This window comes from Arachis hypogaea, unplaced genomic scaffold (assembly GCF_003086295.3).
Source record: "Arachis hypogaea cultivar Tifrunner unplaced genomic scaffold, arahy.Tifrunner.gnm2.J5K5 arahy.Tifrunner.gnm2.scaffold_22, whole genome shotgun sequence".
Classification (NCBI taxonomy): domain Eukaryota; kingdom Viridiplantae; phylum Streptophyta; class Magnoliopsida; order Fabales; family Fabaceae; genus Arachis; species Arachis hypogaea.
Window position 1 is genome coordinate 253,881 of NW_027255450.1, and position 23,626 is coordinate 277,506.

The following is a 23,626-nucleotide window of genomic DNA, read 5'->3' on the forward strand; positions in this document are numbered from 1 at the left end:
TGCATCCATCTCCTGCGTCTCCATGGGGCCCCATCATACAAGTTTGTTGCTACTAGTCGAATCAATAATCAATAGAAGTCCCAATAGAAGTTTACTGACCTGGCTCTTCAATCGACGATCTACTGTTCCCTCTTAGTTGCGGATGCCCATGCTTTGATTCGAAAGCCCTAGCCAGTGATGAATCCCCAGTAAGATCGGAGTCTTTCATTCCTCCTCCCTTCAGTCCAGTTGGAACCCGTCCCAGCAACGCCTACTGCAAGGTGAGGCTCCGCCCTTCCCCTAGAATCCACTCCGGGTCGGAGGAGCTGCTAGTCCAACTTCTTGAGCAGCCGAGATATTGAACAACGAACATTTGAGCAAGCTACCTTGCCTCACCCTGAGATGAGAGGGAAGGTCGATTTGACTCGAATCCTGGATCTGATCTTGAATCCTACACCGGTTAATGATGCGATGGGAGAAGTTTTTTTTTCATTTTTTTCATCAATGCTGGCGTTAAAGTGGGTTTGGGCGAGGCTCGTCCATGCCCAATACCAATGGACAAACCTCTGATCTGCCCCTAGCTCTATAATCCACCCGTCTTCCCCAGTCCCTGAAAGCCCTCCTATCCTTGGCCTAGCCCTCTATCTCAACTCGAGTCTTAAGTTCAGCGGCTTTCATCGTTGACGAACACCTGCGCTAATAAGACAAAGAAGTGGGGAGTCTTCATAAAACGAAAAGCTTTCAGTCCTTGAATGAAAAAGTAACAACGAATTCGTGGAATGAGGGATCAAGAAACGGATAGGGAGGGGAATGGCCTTTCCATTTTTGGTGGACCTTCCCTTGAATTGAACCGGTCACGGAGCTCTCAATTGAGTTGTTTAGGTGATGGAATTCCATCTCTAGTTGGGTTCGAAGGTTATAAAATGTGGTGCGGGTTCATCTCTCTCGACCTGTTCAGGTTCAAGGGGAGGGCGATCGAGGGGACCCAGACTTAAGATCTCTTTCTTCTCTATGGCGGGAGGTTTCTTTCGTATCAAGAGTGTGTGTGTTGGGGAGGCCAGGGAAAGACGGATTGGATCGAGAGGCGATGCCTACTCTACTCGTTACCACTAAACGACGAAGCCAAGAGCGGAAGGAGGGACTTGAACCCTCAACCTCAGCCTTGGCAAGGCTATGCTCTACCATTAAGCTATTTCCGCCAGCGGGGCAACATCAAGCAGCGAAGCACTACTGAGCAATTCACGTATCACTTGAAACGGACGACTTCTGTTTTTCCGCCGGACCACACTCTTAACCTCCGATCGAGCTACGAGCACGAGTAGGTAGGCGGCTAGCTAGGGGGGAGGGGCGGCTGGGCTGGGCTGCCTTTTCAATCAATCTCCGCCGCCTTAGACAAATGGGGCCGCTATTGGTGCGAGTTGTAAGGAGTCTTGGTCTCGAGTCGAGCTGGGGCGTCATTTCATTCTCGTAACGGGAGTGAGTGCACCGCAAGATCAGACGAGTTACTCCCTCGCCTCCTTACTAATAATAAGAAAGGGGGTGGCATCTGTCTTTTAAGTGAAGTCATTTCCTAAGACGGCTCCCCTTATTTATTGATAATCCAAGCGGATCGGATCCGGGAGCAGAAACATGAGTGTTTGTATCTTTTTCAACAGGAATGCATCAACAAAAAAGCCCTTCCATATGGGCATGAACTTTGTCAAAAAATGAATTTCTAGCCTTCCTATTGATCTTGATTAGTTCCAGCTTGTTGAGAGTTCTCTTTTCTTTCTAGACCGTCTCCTGAAAGACCTGCTTATCCCGCATGTGCTTTCGGGGCCCCCCACTCATTCAATCACTTGCTTGTGATTGCAGCCATTCCCCGAAAAAGGGAGAGACGAGGGAATCGTCTGCTCCCGTTCATGTGACGAATCGAACATCGTTAGGTCCCGAATTCCGCGAACCACCGGACCTAGACCAAGATCTCCATTACGTCGTACGATATATCGATCCGAAGAACTAGTTGTAAGTCATCCATTCTGCTCCTATCTAAAGTGATGCTAGGCTGCTTCACGCGGGTGCGCTTCGCTCGGCCACATAACATGTTTTAAGCTAACTGCATGTCGAGCGCTTAAGCGGAGCTTGTGGTCACTCGTTCCTCGCCTGTTCCAATCCTAGTAAAGAGCTTCAGATCCGATTCTACACTACATACGATATTCCATTCCGGCCCTCACTAGCTCTTCGCTTGGTTGTACAAAGAGCATGCCCGAGGGGCTACTACGCTCACCGCGCACTTGCATCACCACCTGAGCTTCGCTACCGCTTCGCCCAGCTCCTACGCCTACCACGAATCTTGAATCATCACGTGGCTGCTAAAGCTAAGCTTCACACGGCCCTGAGGAAGCCAAAAGACCCTCTCACGGCCGAAGGCTCCGCAACACGTTGGAGAACTTTTAGATCCCGCCCTAAAACGCCCATTTTCCTAGAGTTCCGAAGTGATCCTCATTCTCACCGCAGCCTTCTTAAGCCAGCCGAAAGAAAGCCGGGCAAGAATCGCATTGGTAGTACGAAGGGGGAGCAGAATCGTATCTGGCAGTGGTTCTTCGGATCGATCACGGATTCTCGGCCCCGTCGTTTGGCTTCCACTCCAGTTGACCTCTCTTGTTCTCCCCCCCCTGACACAACCGGGTGGAGGACTCATGTAAACTTATTCCTGTAGGTCCCCGTTCAGGAAGGCATTTTTCACATCTAATTGGAACAGAGGCCAATCTCGATTCGCAGCAATAGAGAGCAGGAGACGAACAGACTTCATCTTGGCTACCGGGGCAAAGGCTTCCTCGTAATCTATCCCATATGTTTGAGTCAAGCCTTTACTAGCCTGACCCTTTCCTCCTTTCTCCCACAAAGCTTCCCTTCACAACCAGCCCCATATCCAATTAGTAGAGATCGAGATGGGGAGACTCAAAATGATACAAATGCGCATTTCCTCTCTGAATCGAGAGGTATCAGATCGAAGTAACATAGTCAGTCTCGGGACTGCCTTCCCTAATCGAATGTGAGGCCTAGGGATCCCTACAGCTAGTAGTCAGAGTCTCCCCTGCTATGTCTGTAGCAAGGTCCAGCGCTTTCCTTGCAATTTCCCTGTTTTCTCTAATCTACGGGGATCGCTCTAAATAGCTTTTGTAAAGTATAGTTCCATCCACCCCCGATGCTTCCTCTTGTAGAATGAAAGCTTCTTAACCTCTGCTCTGAAACTCGGGCATTCCCTTATCTGAACTTGGCGGGCAATCGTGCCCTTAGCTTCTGTGCTTGCAGTCTGCCATAGAGGTGGGAGGGGGAGGAGGTTCAAACTAATCACCATGAAACTAGTACCCGTATGGCCCTTTTCTTACTTGGATGGGAAAGCCCCTATTCCCGATTCGATCAGTGATCGTATGGAATAGATTGGACTGCTTCCTCTTTTGAGGCTGTCCGCTCCGTAGCCTATTGTCTTGGGAAAGTGGCCTGAGAGTGCTGCCTATCGTCCAATCTCATTCTTATCTATTCCACTGGCTGTGACAAAGACATATCTGCTAGAACGAGTGCTTTAAGAGTACGGTCATAAAGTCTATTAAGAGAAGGATGCCTCACAATTGAAGTTGGTTGGAAAGACTTAGTCTGGCTATTACATCATCCGATGATGAGATCTCTTATCATAGATCGGACTCTTCCTCAAATAAGATATTAGCAGTGCCCGACTCATAAGGAGGCTAAGTCGCAGCAAGTGAATAAGTTATTACACTTCCTAATGATCATGACTCAAGCTTAGGCACCCGCTCGATCCGGTTTAAGAATCAAACCTCGCAAATGGTTCTGCTGGACGGGATTTAACCTCCCTAAATGGAACAAGATTCCCACTTCCGAGTTGGATACGGAGCTTTGCCTTTCTATGGATTTCTATCTCCCTTCCGCTAATTGCTTACGAACCAGGAGGCTGCTGAGGAAGGATTTGAAAGCATGCTATGTATTGAATTGAGTATTGAATGGAAGCGGTTTAGTTAGGTACCAGATGACGAGAAAGTCCTAACTTAACTAACGTAATGGGTTGTGTACCAGTTGAGGAGTAGGACCCGGCCCTTAGGCCGCGAGGATGAAAGCCTAGTACTTTCTATACGTCAATAGGACTTCCTCCTTATATATGAATAAGCGCAAGTTTCCCTTTTGAGAATTAGCTGAACTGCGCGTCGGAAGTATCTCAGGCTAGGCCTTACATCCTGATCCAAGCAAGCAAAGGAGGGAAGGGACCTCTTAGTTGTTTTTGTTCGTTTACCAAGTTCGGCATTAAGGCTTTGCTCTATTATCACGACATGGACTCAGGGACATTTTTTTTCAATGCCAAGGTGATGATTTTGATTTCTGGGGAAAAAGAGTGATAGCTAGAAAGGAAAGGCAGCGAGCCCTTAGCGACTGCAATGCCGCTGGTAGGATGGCACTATGCAGCTGGGAATGAGTTGAAACCAATGTAGGGGCACCCTTCCTGAAAGCATTTCCGAAATGCGAGAGGTTTGACAGATGACCGGCGGAATAGCATTCATTCATAGGTATCCTTTCTCTCGGTTATAAAGAATAACTTTCTATTTTTTAATGTATAAAGGAAAGATATTCATATGCCTCTCCGATTCCTAAGGCGTAACCACGCGATCTTTACTTTAGGTCATCCGGTGGCGTGATTGTAATAGGTTTTTTATACATGTCTGGGCAGGTAGGATTAAATTAAACCATTAACTCAGCTAAGACAAGTGAGGTATGGTTAGCATCATTGGCGATAAGGCATTTTTCTCGTGTGATAGCAAAAAAGGCCTGTGGGGTCAGTGAAAGCTAAAGTTCCTTTGATGTGGAAGGGCTTTCTCGGCAAGAGTGCCGTTATGGAGGCCCCACATTCGATTAGGGAAGTCATTCCAAGTGCTATGATGGGGAATAGATGGGGGAGGGCGTTGATTGGGTAAACTGGAAAGCTGAAAGGTGCTGGCGTCCTTACAGGATGAATCTGTATAGGCCCCCCCCTCCTATTCATTCAAAGTGGGCATAAATGAGTACTCTTAGGTATACGCACTCGATGCCTACGAAATGAACAAAGCATACGACTCGTCTAAGGCAGACGAGGCACGCAAACTGTTTTAATATTACGCTATTTTTTATGGTTATGCCAGCGATGTCTGGTTGTACAAAGCCAAAGCTACCATTCCAAATGCATAAAAGACAGGACCCCCGTCTCTTTGAGCTCTATTTTTCTGAAAAAGTTGTTGATGAATGAGTCGTTTCTGACTTAATTGAATAATAATTCAAAGTTTTTTTTAGAACGTAAATGATCTTCGTTTGACGCAAAAAGATGAGCTTCAAAAGACACGTAGGTCTGTCGCCTTCATAAGAGTAGGAATGATAGGTCAGTGCGAAGTTCTTTCATTCCCAAGTCAGCTAATGAAGGCTCGCCTGTCTTTGAGTGTGCTTTTGCGGAACTATTCTATTCATCTATCCCGTTCTCCTCCGTTCTGGCCCTGTCGTCACCTATTGAGAAAGCAGCCTCCGTCGCCTCTCGTTCTAGTTCGATTTTAGCTTTCCTTCATTGCCTTCACCCAGCCCTAAAAGTAGAGGAAGCGATCTTATTCATCTGATCTTGGGTTGGCCTTTGAGTTGCCTGATACCGGCTATGATCTAGCTCTTCAATGCCATCCATGCTTTCTGTTTGGTTTTTTAGTAATCCAAACAGAAAAAACGTATATACTCTGATGGTCAGCAGCGAAAGGAATGGATTTAGTACAATTGATATCTTAGGAAAAAGATGGACAAAAGTCTCGTTCAGTATCAATTGATGAATTGGCCTGTCAAGTAGGAAAGAAAGTAGGATAAGACAATCCCTTTTCTTTTATAGAAGGGCAGCAGCTTTCTCTTCGAAGAAGTTGTTGCAAGTTGTTTGACCGGATTCCTTCCCTCTTCTGAAAGCCAGTGAGTTAGGGATGGCAGTTAGTCAGCTAGGCTTTGAAGCAGTTGGCCTGTAAGCCAGTCTGATTGCCTTTTCACTTTCCTCTTTTTCATTAAGACCGAATATGCTAGCGAGCGGAATAGCTATTCTAAGATGAGATGAAGCTACAGCTTTACTGTAAAATGGATATCTCTTTGCTCTTCAGCCAGGAAGTCCGAAAGCAAGTAAGTTGTAGGACAGGCACCTGTAGTTCTAGTTTTGTTGATTGGGAGGTGTTGAGACCTTCCTTCTCGGGGATTCAAATGGATAGTCTTTGGAAAACATCAAACATGAAAGATGAATATCCTCATTCTAAGCCAATTCCATTCTATTTGCCGGCGTTCAGTTAAACTAGAGGACAGCCTTTCCTTTACGCTAAGACTAAGAATGGGGTGGGGCATTTAGCCTATTGTATTGAATCCGCAGCAGTCTCAGTAGGAGTAGGATCAGGAACAGCGGATAAGCTAACAGAATACGATCTTTAGCATCCTAGCAACATCCTATCGTTCCTCAGCCTAGTTTCTATCTATTCATTCTATTCTATTAGATTGATTTCAAGGGCACATGAAAAGTCTTTGGTAATGTAGAGGTAGAAATGTTTCCTAACAAACTAAGATGCATTTGAGAGCTGTCAGCGGTATGAGAATATATTAACGGAAGAGATTTGGCGGTGATGGTGTGGTGGCTAGGGAACATATGGTTTCTTTTCAACAATATGAAGATGAAGTCATATGATTGGATTGCAGCAAGCAGAATCAAAGAACAAAGAGGCAGAAAGAAGTACCTGGAGTGACAGATAGGGAAGAGGAATTAGATGTACCAGATAGAGGGAACTGCCTGACCTTACGAAGGGTAGTAATCATTTCATACGCTATTTTGGATCTGGTCTGATCCCTAGTGTTAGCTCTAGCTCCTCCTAACCTAACCTTTTCTTGCGACTTTCTTTCCCAGCGGGTTTTGGAAAGGTGGTCATAGAATCGAATTCCGGGCAAATTACTGCGAACGATGATATATGCTTCTTCAAGTCTCATCGTCGGTTTTGGCACTGAGATGATATCTCGTTGTGGAAATCTCGTTGAAGTTGATCATTTAATCGAAAAGATTCTCAGTAAAAGCAGAGTCTTGGTTTTCTTAGCCGAATCGATACACTAGACCAGACCCGAGCATCTTTCCTGAAACAGGGACATCAATGAATCCAAAAGGGAATCGTCGAAGCTATCATGTCCCTTTCTTACGTACTTCAGTTATTGAAAAATAGAACCAATCCATCGTGCTTAAGACATGAGAATTGGGGAGTGCGAGTCCTTACCAGAACTAGTGAAATGGGGCTCAAACCACTTCATTTAGGAAAGAGGGCCCTCTGTAATAAGAATGTCAAGGAGATGATACGACTTCCATTGGAGACCAAATTGGAGACTGTGGAGACCGCTTAGACTGGGGCTTTGTCAAAACTTCTAATGCGCCAATGGCACTTCGGGGTCAAATACATCAGGAATTCTCATTTATTATTGCATCCCCTGTGATTCTGGAAAAAGAGCTTTGGCTTTCTTCCCTCTTGAACAGAAAAGCAGACTCGAACTACTTGTCCTGCTAGATCGACTCGAGGACGGTGAAACATTATGTTGAGAAGAAAGCCTTGACGAGGTGCAATCCTTGTAACCGGGAAAGCCACAAATGGGGGTATAGGATACGAAGATCACAAGAGTTTGTTTCCCAAAGAGCCCGTAATCCCCCTGAGAAGCCCCGGGATGGGACCCAATAGTGACTGTAAAAGTCCATGTCTGCAGGAAGGCAAATCATATTCTTTCTTAGTTGCTGAAGAGCGGGTTGAAGCCACTAGCTAAGGCCCACCTATGTTCACTCCTGGGAACAGGAAAAGAAGCTTCGACCTCTATGGCAAGAAGAAATGGGACCGAAACCCTGTTATGTCAAGGGTGATACGACTTCCATTTGATATTGGATACCAGATCGACTCGCTTTTCACCTTAGATCAGGGCTAGATCGGGGCTTTTTGGTAATTTAGACTTTTCTTTTACCTTCGGATCCTTCATTTAGTGAAATTCGATTCCTATTTTCTCTAGTGATAGGGAATTAGGGATCACTTCACCTCCCTTGCTCCCAAATAAGATTTCAGGATCCACCTACTGAAGGAATGGATTGTCTGGTTTGGTTTGCAGCTTATCAAGCTTGAAATCCGTTCTTAGACCTACCGGTGACCGGCTTCGCGAGACCATTTCGATCCACACATGGCTAAGCTCTATTGGGCGGTGGCTTATAGAAGCAAATCCCGTACTTGATAAGATCAGCAATAAAAAGAAAGACCTGCCCTTTCGGTGAAGTAAAGTTTATATCTCATACGATATTTCTAGTAAAACAGCGCTCCTAAATGCCTTACAATTCCAGAGTTAAGAAAGGCTCTTCTTCTTTTTAGAATATAGGAAGGAGATCTGACTTCTTAGAAGGAGATGAGCTACCTAGACCTTTGTATGTACGGGTCTCGGTAATTGAAGAGAGAAGATAGGAAAAAGACAGAAGAGTACGCAAAAGGAAGGAAAGGACACTGTGAAGTAGCTAGGTGGTAAGAAGACTAGCTCGGGCTTGAACGTATAGGCTGCACTTTGGATCACAATAGGTGGAGTCTCTAAAAGCCTTCTAGGAGCATGAGACTAAAGAAGTCTGGCATCAGTTGGTGTGAATGACTCCGGCCCAAAGGTTAGCGAATCCGACTTCCATTCTTTTTTAGTCGAGTCAGGAGATCCGCCTTTCAGTCGAACAGCTTCAGTCCAATCATGAGTTCGGACTTTGGCCCTTGATTCGGACTAGCAATTAGGGGATCGTCCTCGGAAAAAGAGCTCAACAGCCTTAGATTTTTGCATGCCGACTTTGGATCAAACCACTTCTTTGGCAGAGCACTCCAATCAGTAGAGACACAGGAATCGAATATGGCAGCTAAAAAGATCGATTTGGGTGTGTTAAACATAGTTGTCTGATCCATTTGAGGTAGTCCCAACTTCTTCCGCTGTGAACAAATCCCCGGCATCATGATCCGCTGCTCAGATCAGATGCATCTATAGTAACGAACAGCTCTTCCGCAAGCCGTAAGGTACAGGGGGGGAAATTCCAGAACTTCCATTTTCTTTCTTCCACACGAGGAACATAGTCGCGGTTGTCGCTTCGCTCCCTTTGCCACCGGGCATCGAGATCAAATCAGAGCTCAAACCTAGATTGCGCGAGATCTTTAAACGAGGAAATTCAACGATAGAACAAGAAGCATGCTATGGGAACTCAAAGGAACTGGCACTCTGTATGTGCTGCTATGATACTAAGCTCTTACTGCTCTCTTATGCCATTACGCTTACTTGAGCTAGCTCTTATCGGTAGGACGGAGAAAAGAGAACTAACTAACCTTAGATCTCTGGTCGGCTATCAGTAAAGGAACCTTCTGGCCGGTTAGGTTAAGCAAAGAGCGCTGGCAGGGATTCTTTCCTGAAAGTGCGAACGTGAAAGAGCCCCTAGGTTAACATCAGTTAGCCGTGAAGAACGCAGGTAACCTTACCGGGCTTTATTCGTGAAAGTCAGCTCTGGCTTTCGGCTCCTATTCTGCCGCTGTTCGTATTAGTTATTCACGATTTTTCCCTTTAATGGTATCGATCGATAGGGAATCACCTTCCTCGAACTATCCATAGCTGGAGCTTACTAGAGAGCCGTCAAGAAGCATCCAACCAATCCAGTTTCACCAATCCTGTTAGGCTGTTTTGGAAAGCCAGCGAGCTTTAGGGCAAGGAAGTCAAATTGTTGATGCGGAGAATGCCCTCTTTCTCTTTTAAGGATCAAGAGTTTCCCACGTACACAGAATCGAATGCTAGTTCGTACCCAAGGGATTCTATCTTCCTAGATGGGCTTGTTCTTGAATGCGCAGGGATTGGGACTAAGAAGACTGCTGCCATTCCATTCAGGTAATGCAATTGTGAATGTCCGATCAATAGCAAGAGTGCTGTGGCACTTCTTAATGACTTTCCTGTTGAGCATAACTTCTGGAGGATTTGAGATGGATTTGCTCTAGAATCATCAGTTTACTAATCGAATTGGATAGGAATTCCCGGTGCGGAATAGAAAGAGCCCTTTCCTTGAGTAGGACGAGGTCAAATGGCACGAGTGAGCTTATTAAAGCGCGAGTCCTAGAGGAGGATCAAGGGGGTCAGATCCCCGGGTGGGACAAATCTGGTCTTTGTCTTTGCAAGGGAAAAAAGACAGACGTGATCATCCAACGTGATTACTCGGATCGCTTTTCCTGTTCACGACTCCGACCTTCTTTCATCAGCTGGTAGTCTTTCCTTGGCTTGTAGTTTCAGCGAGTTGGTCTAAAGTAGATCCTAATTCTAGATTTTTTAGCACCTTCCTTTTGTTAAGGAAAACTCAATAGCTCAATAACTAGCCAACGGGAAAGGAATCTATAGATCAGGGAAGATCTCACTGATGAGTTAGGAGCAGGAGTCTGGTAGCTAGGTAGCTGGGGAGTTAGGAAGCAAGTGTGAAAGCATCTCTTCTTTTTGCTATTTCCAGAGGTAGTTCAAAGAGAGGGGAGCTGGAGCTCAGAGCACTCTCAAGTGAGTTGGCAGGGACAGGGTCTTCTATCAGGACTCGCAGACAACTTCCAATGCCTTCCAGGCAGAATGAAAAAGCTATTTAAGGTCCAAAAGGGACTATCTTCATTGTAAAGAAGCTATCCTTTCTTGCGTCATCAGCTTGATATCAGAATCGCTGAACGTACAGCTTGTGGTACGGACTGCTCTTCCTGCTGCTCACTGCCGATCGCCTCGCTTTTATGATTCTATTCTTCCACAGGGATTCGAAGTAGGTCAGGTCAAATAGAGCCGTCTTTGAAAGCTGTCCAATCGGTCTAACCAATCCTCTAGTGGAAGAGTAATAATACGGTAAACAGGAGCAAGAAAGGGGCTGCCATTAGTTAGCTGCAAGGGATGAGAGAGGCCTTACGAGGGCTCTTTCCCACTTAATAGATTCATTCCTTCGTTACTTGAGGCCGTTCAGAGATGCTATCAGAGTAGGAAAGTTAGCCAAGTGATCCTGCCTAGTTTATCTAAAGCACCCCTTTTCGCCCCGCGGCATCTGGTTAGGACACAAAGCTTATTCTATTCCGAATTCCTACTCAATGTAGTGCACTCGCTCGCCTTCGGGTGAGAGAAGAGTTCTTGCTTCCTCCTTTGCTGCTACCTTGCTAAGAAGTCAAGTTCTATGGTGACTGTCCTAGGTGGGGATTAGAGACTAACTTCCTTCTATTGCCCAGTGAGAGTCATATTCAAGAGCATAAAGCTACTCACTGCATTTAGTCTAGTGGCTGAACCCTCCTTTCCCTCTCGCTATGTGAATAGCCCTATTTAGCGGAGTTAAGCTTCGCTTCCTTAAAATAAAAAGGAAAAAGACGATGTTAGGAATCGATTGAATCACTGATTGCTTTCTGTTGCTTTGCTTTCTCTTCTAGGAAAGGTAAGAGTGACTCTTTAGTGATTGTTAGGTTTTTTTTTAAGTGGGTTTAACATCAACTAAGGAAAGCTATTACTCTGTCTTTGCTTTCTTTAAGCGCGCTCCGAACCGAACGAGCTTCGCCGCGAAGTGAGATCTTAGAGCAAGGGTGGTGGGTCAGATACGGAGGGACAGAGAGAATGCTTCCCGAGCCTTCGATTCTAAGACTTTAGGCATCTGAATAGACTCCATCAAGATTCTCCGATCTCTCTCTTAACCCCCGCACATGACTGACTGCAGGCTATAACAGGTCATAACTGCGTGATGACAAGGATCACATCGATAAACCTAAACAATCCAGCCCCAAGCCGGGGCTACCTTTTTTTTTACTTACCGGATCCAACGATTCGAGGTCTGCCTGTCCGGTGTCGGTCCCTCCAAATCTTTCAGGCGGCACCCCGCTTTCCTTTTCTTTCTGAGTGCCACCTGGAAAGCGGGATGTAGCTCAAGCGATGGGGCCCCCCTCACCGCTCCCCATCCCCTTTCTCACGAAAGCTGACCAGGAGTGTCAAACCACCTTAGTATCTTCCGTAATAGCGAAAAAGCTCATATAACTCATCGGGCTTCGCGAGTAAATGGGCGTGCATGCTTTCGTAGTCGGATATACTATCCTGATCATTCATTTCCAACTGGTTGAGAATTATGTTGGCACAATACTCTTCATTCGCCGTGTCATAGATATGAAGGTACTCCGGCAGCCCTCTGTTAAGGTAATGCCTGTACTGGGCACCTATTAAGAGGAGAAGTCTGCTCTTAGCTTGTTCAAGGGGGAGGTCCCCCGCACTGGGGGCGAGACTTTGCCCATGGACTGAGGACGCGGACGAGCTCGTTGGCTCCTCCAAAAGCGTCGTCCAGCCCGGGCTGTTGGGCCCACCCACCGAGGAGTCCCCCTCTAAGGACCACGTCCATTCAGAGCCGCTAGACTCGAGCGGAATTTCCGGTGGAATGTTATGTGGGATAACCGGCGGAGTTGGCGGGCCGTCTATCCCGTCACAAAAGGCTATATCCCCACCCCCGAGGAGGATCCCTACAAGCAACGAAAGAGCGACTTTGAGTAGTTCTATTTGGAGTGGTGCATAGAGCAATGACACGAAGAATTTTTTGAGTTGCATCATATTAAGTGTGGAGGATATCGGTTGTTTAAGAAGAGAGAATCGTTGGTTCCTCATTTTTCTTTTTCCTATCGTGAGAATTCTGCTCCCCCCAACAAGAGGAAAGACTTCTTTGTTGTCAATCGCTGGTTGGGTTTACCAACAAAGAAAAGCATGGGAGAAACGTGCCAGATCTTGACGCCAGGAGTTTCACCGGAAATCAAGCTTTGACGGGGCGGGGTTGCGCGCGAGCCGAGTGCATTTGGATCTGAATCTGCGGTACACAAGAGTACTTCGCGCCACAACCATCTCTTTTTTATAAGTTCTACGGACCGATGCCTGCTGCTTCATCTGGGAGAAAAGAATCATAGATATGCCGGTCATTAGAAGGAAGAACCGCCATAAAAAGATTCCTCGTGTATCATCTGTAGCAAAACTATGAACGGAAGCTAGCAATCCGGACCGTATTGAAAAGGTTCCTGAGACACAGCATGGAAGAGTCACAATATTAAGAACCGAGATCCAAGAATGAAGAAGGGGTAGAATTACGGAATGAATACGAGCTGTGGCTAATACCCAAGGCATAAAAGAAGCATTTTCTACGGGATCCCGAAACCACCAGCCACCCCGACCTAATTCATGATGAGCCCACCAACTTCCTGGCATGATGCCCACGGTTAAAAACCACCGACATGTCAAGATCCAAATTCGAATCAGTTTCTGGTCCTGGTCAGATACCACTGTGTTCGCGCCGGCGCTCCAACAAAGAGGCGAAGTAGTGGTATCTTTCTGTTCATTACGAATGACACGCTTCGCCTGCTCCCTCCCCGTGCCCACTAGCGCTCCTGTCCAGAGCGAAGAGAAGGCGAAAAAGCGCCGCCAAAGCAGCATGAGCAGGCTTCTATTGCTACGCAACAAAAGAGCTGGATAGCATTTTGCGACCACATGTTTGAATTTGTTGTTAAAAAGATCCCTTGTTATACGGGATCCGACGCATCCAGCGGAGCGAAGCAGCGTTCCCTTCTTTTCGGCGGCATCCTTCCGCATTGGCGGCGAGTGGAGTGCCACAATCCCGTTCATCATTTTTGATCTACATAATCCAAATGCCATAGCACTGGCGACGTCTCCGGCATAAATGCAAGGAGGATGTATAGCTGATATAGGATCTTGTGGAACAGGATTTGATTCTGCAAGCGGTTCGGTACGAACGAAGAAATTTCGAACAAAAGGATCGGAACTCGCTGATAGGAAAGGAGAGAAAAACAAAGCAATGCCAAGAGCTCCGTCAATCCGCTGTTCATCGATAGACGAAGCTCTCTCTTTATCATCTCGCGCCAGATGCAACAAAGGATGAGTCCTTCTTTTTCCTTCTCGCGAACCACGGGAGCGCCTAGCACCTAGAGGAGCAAAGCTCAATTTCCTTTCAGGGTAAAGCGGCGCATAAAAAAGGGCTGGCCCGTCAAACGTCCGGTTCCTTCGCGAACGAAGTTCAGAATCAACAAGGGTTCGTAGAACGAAGGGAGTGTACAACTGGGGCGCAGCCCCACTTTTTTGTTCGTAACGAGGGAGAGATAGAATGGAGTTCTTCACGAAGTTCGAGACAAAGTAATAAAAAACTTCTCTATGGCCTCCTCGTTTTGAGACATTATGGCTTTGGGGTCGACCCCGGTAACAAAGAAGGAATCCATAAAAACGTGGGATCCGACACCATGATAAAATACTACCCTCATGATTAGACCATGTCCCTGAGATTTGATAAAAGAAAGGTGCATTAGCGGTTAATACGTTGTAATTTGATAAGTTATTAGGAATATGACGGAACGAAAGACCAAGGAAAGAAAGAAGAATGCACCAAAATGCAGGTGCTGCACCAAACGCTGGTGGTTCTTTCTTGTTGTAAGTGAATGCAACGAAAAGACCCGGAAATAACGAATAATGAAACAATTCATATATTATTGACATTTCGTGCTGTGTGTGCTTATTCAAAAAAAATTCTGCTTTGTTATTCCCATCATCCGGTAACCACAGGATGATCCACAAGAAAGGTGGCAGGATTCGAACCTATGGCCGGCCCGCCCCTGACCCTATGATTTTAGGGGGGTTGGGTGGCCGGGTTAGCACCCCTCGTTGCCCCTGTACCCGAAACAGATGCGCTGCGCCACCCAGCGCGTAACCCTGTCTCCCCTACTCCCCTTCTGGTTATGCCATTACCAATCGCGGGTAACCCCCGGGCCGCTAGTGGTTTAAGAAAGGCCCTGACCTAATAAGATAAAAACGATTATCCTTATGACCAAACAGCGATAGTTTCACGATCCCGACCAGCAACTTGTTGGGAGTAGGGGCATCCAAGCTTGCCCAACCTAGACATTGTAACTGAAAGTCCTGCCTACTTGTAGGCTTAGGGTAGTCCTCGAATTCTTCTTTTACTGGCTTGGGAAAGACCCGTAGGCTATGGATCCCACTAATGGAATGGGACTATAACCATACTTCCATGGTCTAGGTTCAAGGACAATAAAGATTGAGGCTTGGAGTATCTAAGGCTTCATGGACCCCATTTTTAGGTTAAGGACGGACTCGCTAGTGTCCCAAGGATTGACCGGTGACACTACTAACTGAATTGCCCTACCTAATATATGTATTTTTCCACAGGACTGAATCCATAGAAACCTTGGCTTAGTGCCATTACTGTAAGCGGCGGATGATTGGTATGCAGGATCGGTTGCTACGGGTTTCACATTCATGTGAATCAAGAGATTGGCTTGAATTGAAAGGCTTTCCAACTAGCCATTGTACCTGAGCGAGAAGTCCTTTTTTACACGAGATCCATAGATAGGAACATAGTAAAGAAAGGCAGAGACCATAAACTAATAGTAGGATCTGTTGCTGGTTCACGAAATGAAACTGACAATCTAAACTTACTTTACATCTTGGAGTAAGAACCTATAGCGGGTAGTGGAAATGGCTTAGTTTTCTATCTCTATCTCCTTCCTTACTCATTAGCTTATGGATTAGAGAGATTAGCTGGCTAGTTGCTTGGCGGACTCAAGACTTCTACTAAAGGTAAGCCGGGTCAAGCTGCTAGTTCAAAAACCTTGAATTGTGCTTTCTTAACTTCCGAATTCAAATTCGTATAAAAGTCGATGGATGCGGCGTGGTTACCATAGCTCATGCATTTTTTGGAATCTCTGGAAAAGAGTTTTGGGGTTTCGGCTACTAAAAAAAGGCTCCACTCTACCCAGCTTTTATCCCCTAGTTGCATTTCTCTCCCGGTTATTTAGTAATAAGCCCTATTTTTTCTAGTAAGGGGAAAGGTTTTTTCTAATTCTAAAGGTCACAAAGAAAGGTTCCTGGACTCTGCGATAGTCCTTATTCCTGATAGCCAGTGATTCACTGCTTGATTCGCCGCTTTTTTCCTGCTTTTAGGGGTTCAATGGACAGCTGCTGGATTTGGTTCAGAAAAAATGGAATCCACTGATTCGGATAAGTCTTATGAGAAGAATTCGGGGTCAAAGAGGGCTTCGCTTCATCTCTTCGACAAATGATTCGGATTCTGCGGATGAAATGGCGTTACCTTCTGGAGAAAGTGGGCATGTTGCTTTGTGAGAAAGGACGGGAGATGCTCTTTCGTCGGCTGATACTGGTTCGAATACTGACTCTTCAGCGAGAAGCCTAAGCTAAGGCAAGAGCGGATTCTCCGACATTGATCTTACTGTTGACTCTTTCCTTTCCTAGATTCGGGATCTAAAACAGATTTTCTATGCCACTATAAAGCATCAGGCTAGGAATTCCAAACCGGAGAGTTAGCTACCCGAAAAGCCGGAGTTCGATCCCATCCCACACCACAGCTTCATGCCTTAAAGGCAGAGTTTCATTGAACAGCTGATCTTGGATGGACTTGGACTTGCAATCATTGAATTCAGATTCAGAGCTGACTGAATTGCTTAATTCAAAAAGAATTTCCGGGTAAGGGGGAACTTCTGCCAATTCCATGACTTGACTGACTGAAGACTGGACTGGAATGAACCATCCAATGAATCTTTCCTTCAAGGCTTTTAAGGAATAATAGGAAAAAAGTGGGATTAGTCTCATTCCAGATTCCTGATAATAGCCCTCATTGATGAAGTTAGGGGGATCGACTTCTTTTCTTTCCATTTTCTGTCTGGTTTTGGGCCTCCTCCTACCTCCGTTTGCAACGGCTACAGACGCAAAAAAAACATTTTGTAGCCCTCGTGTTCTGGCGAATTTGTCCAAGAGTAACGGTTGCCCCATTAGCGGGGATGCTTCTCGAGAGCTTGTAAAACCCGAAGATAGACGTCGCTTTTTGTTGGATTGTGTAATTCAAAAAGCAGACGTTGGAAGTCTGCTCTTGTCGCGCCTACACCAGCTTCTTTATTTGGACTTTCCAAAACAAGGCGCTGCGCTATATCCTCCCATGGTTGGGGGTCCCTTTGTTGGCTTTTCGAGAAAGATGATAGAAGAATAGCACATTTCTTTCGTAAATCGTTTACTGTATCGTAAGGTGATTCTGTGGGTAGCTTAGCTATTAGCTAGTTGTAAATCTATTTACTAGTCTGGTGCACACTTGGAAGGCTCTCCTTTATCTTACCAGTCGTGCAGCACTATACACGCGTTTAGGTCATAATTATTTTCTAAGGCTGATAATTGGGCTTATAATGCGTTTCTTTTATGGACCTCGGGAATCTTCCTAATGAATCGTGAAACGTGATTTTGGAAGCAAGAAGAACTTTCTCTACGCTTTATCCCTCTCCTTTCACTCCTCTCGCTTCACTCGACTTACTTCGTACCTTAGCACAAGTACTAAGTAAGCATTCAGCTACCTCTCTCCACCATATAATCTATTAATTATGTTAGCACTTACAGCTATTTCTCTTAAGCAGCAATAGTATAAGTGAGTAGCCCATAGGTAGGGGATACAAACGGTTAAGAGTTCTTGCTTTTCAGTGGTACGTGTAGTCACTCGAAGAGGCAATCTACCGAACCGGTTCCCTCCATACAATCTTGGTTATCTGGCCAAGTGGTCCTTACCTCTTGGAAGTTAAGAAGTAAATCAAGCTACCTGAGCTCAAGAAGTTTTGACTCTTGATGCTAGTCTATATTAGTTATAGCCTTTTGGTTTGGTATGTTATTCTTTTTTTATAGTCGGGATAGCTTTATTAATCAAATCAGGCAGGCTTTTCTACTATTCGCTACCCGCTGACAGCCTTTATCGAGCTTTCCAGGCTCTTGTCTTTCTACGAGACTCCACGCCCTATCTTTCATATCATCTCTCATATCGGCTCAGCTGACTTTGCCTCGATGTTCAGGGTCCGTAAGCATACTCTCTCTCTTTATAAGAGCTCTAGATAGCGTTCCAATTCGTTTTCAAGATATCATATGGAGATTCGCGTGCATCTGTTTCGGGGTTCTTTTTTGGTCCATTTATATGGGTTCTGCGTTGTGTCCGCATTAGTTCGAGGAAGAGAAGCATGTACTATTCTATTCTATGGTGTAATTAAAGATCTCATTCCTATTCAAGTGGTTTGGACCAAGTTAGCTGTGGCCTTTCATTCCTTAGGGAGTGAGAGGGTAAAGGGGGAAAGGGCGTAGGGTACCACTTGAGTTGTCTTCACTTCCCTTAGCCATAAGGTTGGCATTGAAAGATCCAATCCTAGATTCTTCTTACTCTTGTAATTAATGTAATTGGCAAAAAAACAAGTAAGTACTAATGTCAATGTTGGAAAAGAACCTTGAAGTGAAAGTCGGGAAAGAGCTTTATTTAAGTATTCATATTGGTAAAGCAAGTAGGCTGGGCTGAACCCAAGTCTGATTGATGTCAGTGTTACCCGTCCTAAAAAGAAGAAGAAAAGTATATTGTTGGATAATTGGCAAACATTAAAACGAATTTTCGCTAACTGAATTAATTGGAAGAGCTCGTTATATCGGAGTCAGAAGCGAAGGCGAAGGGGAATCTGATATCCCTTCAAGCCCTGGCAAAGGATCGATCTTGAAGCCCCTATTTACTAATTACTAATGAGACCTACTCGGCCTACCGCCTAACTTACTAGCGGACTGCCCCAACCCCAATCCAAAACCCATACCTTCCATCAACCCTGGAAAAGGGCTTGAGGCTACCTTTCCGGTGGAGAAGTCACTATTCGTAGCTATTGACCTCTCCTTCAAGTGATCTGGCATCAAAGGAAGAAGCTTCATCCCGAGTTGAAAGACTCTTTTGAACAGGCAGACTTGCAGGAGCAGCTACTTCTTCATCCGTAGAAAGAAAAGGAATTTGTCTTGAATCACAGAGGAAGGACAATATCACAACTGATAATGCTAGAACTACTAACTAGCTATCTAGCAGTAGTGAAGATATGCGAAAAAGGGAGAATGCGCTACATCGGATCTTGCTGTAGTTGATGAAAGAGCTGTAGTGAAAGAGTGAAAGGCCAATAACAGGATCTTTCATAAGTGAATCTGAATACCTTTACATCTTTCTATTCACCTTTAATAAAGCGAGCAGTGGCTATCAAAAGACCTAATCCGTCCCTTCCCCACTCTTTATTGGTTCGTTTCGTAGGAATAGAGTAGTAAAAGTAAAAGAAAAAGGGTTTGACCATTTCAGGTCGTAGATGGCAGGTCACCTACCAGTGTCTTAGATTTTGTGCCTTGACCTTTCGGGTCTCGCTAATCCCAGTTGGAAAAAAAGCAATAGGAATCCGCCCCCTAATTACTAGACCATTCCTGCTTCTTTCTCTTGTCCCTACCCATATAGGAAAAGAGCTTTCTCACAAAGATTGATTGGAAGACCCATAGCTTGAGAATTCCCCAGTCGTTGTTTGAGCTTTTCCAACTAGCTATGCGCTAAATAAGCCCTCCCTAACCTATAGCAAGAGTAGTGCTACTAAGCGAAGGCGAAGGAGGAAGTTTAGATTGGGACTTTCTCTTGCCTTGTTCTTATGCCTATTGGTGAATCAGATGTTCTTCCCCCAGCCAAGACTGATTAGCGAGAGTTGTCGCATATCCGCTTGAATAAGCTCACTCTTGGTTAGCTATGAACACAGAGTGAAGAATCGCTAAGGCCAATCATTCCTTAGTCTATCCTATATCCTATGGCTATTCTAGCTGGGATATTCTCTCTATTAAAGCATATAGGAATCTGAGGTAATATCGTATAAGTATAGTCAACAATCCTTTGGTTCCATTCGTTCGCTTACATCGTGGGAAGAAAAGAGATGCGTGCCGGGGGTCGAAGCCTTCTATCAATCGCATGCAGGTCTATCATCTTTAGGCAGTCGCATACTCGAGTGGATTGCCCTATGTATCAGACCAAGAACCGAATTCCCCAACAGGAGCTCTTGGTCTACTACTAGGGATTCCAAATCCACCATAACATCTGACTTTATATGAGGAGGAGGTAGAGCAATAGCTTGGGTTGACCCTCTTAATGAAGATCGATCCGGCAGAGGAGAAGTAGATCCATTCAAGTCCAAAGCAAGGTGGAAAGTCTCAATTCAATGCTGCGGTTGATGACCGTAGCAATAGTCAAAGGCACTGGAGGGAAGCCGCTGGGGAGGTGGCTTATGCTGTTGAAAGCCTAGCTCATCCTAGCATGGCATATCTGTATCCCCTGAGAATTATCATTCCTATTCGATATCATGAATAGGTCTGCCTGTCAACCATTTCTATATGCGAGATGGAGGGCTGCTTTGGTTTGGAGCTATTCCCATTAGGCTGCTTTCTCCTCGCCTTGTCGATATAGCGCATCTTTTTCCCACAGTCCTATTTTCATTTTCGTAGGGGGAATCCTTCTTTTATGAAAGAGAATGCGATCCACTCGTCAATTTGGGCATGAGCTCAGGTTCGTTTTTTCTGTCCACTCCTGTCCTGTGTGGTAGGCTCCCCATGTTCTATCAAGTAGTCCTTCTTGTCCTCTTCGGTCAATCGACATTCATCTGAGCTTGCTTTTTCAAAAAGATGAGGTTCTCACTACCAGCCCCTCATTCATCTGCGTGGGACCCCTATGATCACCTCCACAAGAAAGTGAGGGATTCCTAATCATCTCTTGAATTGGGTCTTTCTCTCTTTGATCCCGATCCTGAAAGCTCTAGAATCCTATTGAAGGGGAAAGCTATCTTTTGGTGTCTTCCTTGTAGACTAAGTCGTTGGACTCCCTCTTAGAAGTTAGCTTGCCTTTGTATATATTGAACTTTCTTCTGGCTTGGACTTTCGAGGTGCGTATGCTTTGATCCTACTTCGAGTCTTATTCCTAAGCTTAACCTCGTAGAAATTCTCTTGCTTAGAGCTTTGTACTCCTTTCCAAAGCATCGGGGAAGTGGGACTAAATCCTAGTTTTCAGCATAAGTCAGATTGTGAGGCTAAATCACTGGTTTTTGAGGTAGATTCTTTCGCGCATCCAGGATCTGAAATCTCCTTTTTACAGTCTAGCTCTTTCAACGATTCCCCCGAAATCGAATTCTTTTTCAATGCAGAGTGCTCTCAGAGGCTGGGATTAATAGCCATCTTTCGTACATTTCATTGTGTATGTATATACAAAAGAGCTCTTTCTTTCTTCAGTTGATCGCAGCCCAATCAATAGAGAGCCTAGCCCGAGAGACGAGTTCCCCAAACCGCTCATCTGTCTTCCGCTTCATTCATAGCTATCTCCTCTGTCCGCTTTGAGTTTTTAGGAAGCTAGGAGTGTTCTCAAAGGAGACAGAGTCAACAAGTATCGATCTTTCTTTCTTATGGACCTAAGCTTATAACTAGTAAGAGCCTTCATTACCTATCTTTCCCAACCTATGAGGATGTACAAAGCATGGATCCAACCTTATCCTTATGAGCTGCACGCTCTCTCTGGGCTTCTACTACTGTATGTGATTTCTTCTCACTATAGACTTGAGTATCTAAACCGGACAGACCTCCTAGTTACAAGGAAACAACCTATTTTTAGGCTTTAGCTGATAATGGGCCTCTTGCCTTCCAATCTGTATTGTTGTTATAGAATGTAATTCTATAGTATCCATGACTTCAAATAAATGGTTTTCGACTTGCTTGAACTGCTAGAAAGCAGGGCTAATGGATTGAAGCCTTCGGACAAGATTTCTTCATAAATGAACAAACAAAGGAATGGATTCTCCACAACAGCCAAGAATCCGGGAATGGAATAGGTGTAATAGCCCCGCAGGGAAAGCCCCGCAGGGTCAGTCAAGTGAGGGTGGGGTTCCCGAGCGATAGAGGACTACAGTATACTAGTAATAGACTTTCTACTATTAGTCTTGAAAGCAAGGCACTTACCCACAGGTGTGGGGAAGTGACGATAGTAGCTGTTTCAGTCCTGTGGTAGGCCGTAGTACCTAAAAGCGTAGGGGGCAAAGGCTTCCCCAGTCCCTTAGGTTGGAGGGAGTGCTTCACGGGTGTGGAGCACGACCGGGGCAGGGTTGTTAACTCTTTCGCTGCCGACGCTCAGGGACCCTATCAGTAGAGCTACAGGAATCGAAGAAGTTTAAGTCAATGCCGTAGAGAATATAAGAAGCAACTTGAGCTGCGAAAAAAGTATCCATAAAGGCTGCGCAGCTACGAAGGCAACCACTCTTGACGCCTTCGTTACTAATACCTTGAAAAGAAATCTGAGGAAAAGCAACAGTCTATAGTCTAAGATGATGTAGCTATCTCAAAGCCCTTAATGAATCTATTCAGCTAGGCCTTGGGAAGATAGTTATCTTCTAGTTAGACCTCAGGATTAGCTTGTTCGTGGGATTGAGAGACTGATAGTTAGTCTTCAATAGTCGTCGTTGTAGGCTTAGAAATTATAGACTTTATCTTAAGGATTTGATGTAGCTTTTAGAGAATTCCCATAGGCAGACAGACATGCCACTACTTAGAAGGCTCAGACAGGCCAGCCCTGACTTCAGCTGTTAAGGGAGAGAAGTCATTCGAAAAAGTGTTAAGGCCGTCCTGCATAAAGCAATACAAGCCCTTCAGAAGGCAGATGATCAGTCTATATCGATTGGTATTGCCGTCCTGTCCTTTGCCAGGAAGTAAGAAGCCTAGACCACAGACTGACTAATACCGATTTATTAGCCCCCTCCAGCATCAGATAAGGCAGGAAATGAAGTTGAATATCTTTCCTTCTGAGTCACAGCCCTAGGAAGATGAGACCTAATTATCAGCCTAAGATTTTGGACTCTGATAGCCTTTTCTCTTACTTAAGCCTGCCTGAGATCAGCTCTTACATATTCCCCCAATCCTGTGAGAGATAAGCGGGAAGTCTGACTAAAGCCTTAAAGAAGCTGCTGACTGAGCAAATGAAGTAGGCTCCGAAAAGTCCTATCTTTCTAATCCAAGAAAAGTGACTTCTCTTCCTCTCTTTTTTCGTTACAGTCTTTTCCCTGAAGTAAGTTCACTAGTCGAACTGGATACAAGGTATAACGGAAGACAGATAAGGCAACCAGAGCTACTTTAGCAACTTGACTCTTTACTTTCTATTAGTCCTTAGTGCTGCATCTGAAAAGCTAGGAAAGAATGAAATTTCGTATGTTGACGGGGACTTCACTTTAATATTGATAAATGATAAAGCTCTGGAAGTCAGAGAGGGAAGAAAAGCAGTTCGAAAGAAAGAATCTTGCGGTGCTAGGCCTATTGATTATCAACCAAGTCCCGCTTAATCGATTCCAAGACAGTCTTAATCACGTACTAAAGCCTGGGGTGGTAACGTACTGAGTCAATGCCTAAGAAGATCATCCAATCAATTCCCCCGAAACTTAGGTAGGAAAGATAGATTATGGATTATGAGGATACTTGCTGGGGTGAAAGAGAGGGGAGAAAACAAGAAATCCGTCTTAATGCCTTCTGGGCTCTGACCTTGGAATCCATTACCAGTCTAAGGGATGATCTTACTACACTTGAGGAATTCATCAGTAGTCGTCTTTGAGTCAGTTGAAGTTGTGAGCTCATACCGGCTAATCTCTTCCTTAGCCCTATTACTCGCTTCTAAGGCCATTACAGCGGAAGCAAGGAAAAATGGAAGCACTGGAGGGTCGTC

At 45.2% G+C, this 23,626-nt stretch overlaps 2 protein-coding genes and 1 non-coding gene across 3 annotated transcripts; 1 reads left to right on the plus strand and 2 right to left on the minus strand.

The window, feature by feature from the left end:
* Positions 1–1,106: 1,106 nt before the first annotated feature.
* Positions 1,107–1,178, minus strand: TRNAG-GCC (transfer RNA glycine (anticodon GCC)). Its single transcript has one exon. It is a non-coding gene; the product is annotated as a tRNA-Gly (tRNA).
* Positions 1,179–12,798: 11,620 nt separating this feature from the next.
* LOC112748964 (probable cytochrome c biosynthesis protein) lies at positions 12,799–13,698 on the minus strand. The gene has a single exon (XM_025797223.2). It carries the CDS (start codon positions 13,696–13,698, stop codon positions 12,799–12,801), a length of 900 nt encoding a protein of 299 aa, XP_025653008.2.
* On the plus strand, positions 13,614–14,020 carry LOC112750779 (uncharacterized). The gene has a single exon (XM_025799628.3). The coding sequence runs from the start codon at positions 13,724–13,726 to the stop codon at positions 13,940–13,942; it is 219 nt and encodes a 72-aa protein (XP_025655413.2). The 5' UTR covers positions 13,614–13,723; the 3' UTR covers positions 13,943–14,020.
* Positions 14,021–23,626: the final 9,606 nt, after the last annotated feature.

Coding starts and splice junctions, on each gene's coding strand:
- LOC112748964 (XM_025797223.2), bottom strand. CDS start 13,698: ATGGCATTTGGATTATGTAGATCAAAAATGATGAACGGGATTGTGGCA.
- LOC112750779 (XM_025799628.3), top strand. CDS start 13,724: ATGCAAGGAGGATGTATAGCTGATATAGGATCTTGTGGAACAGGATTT.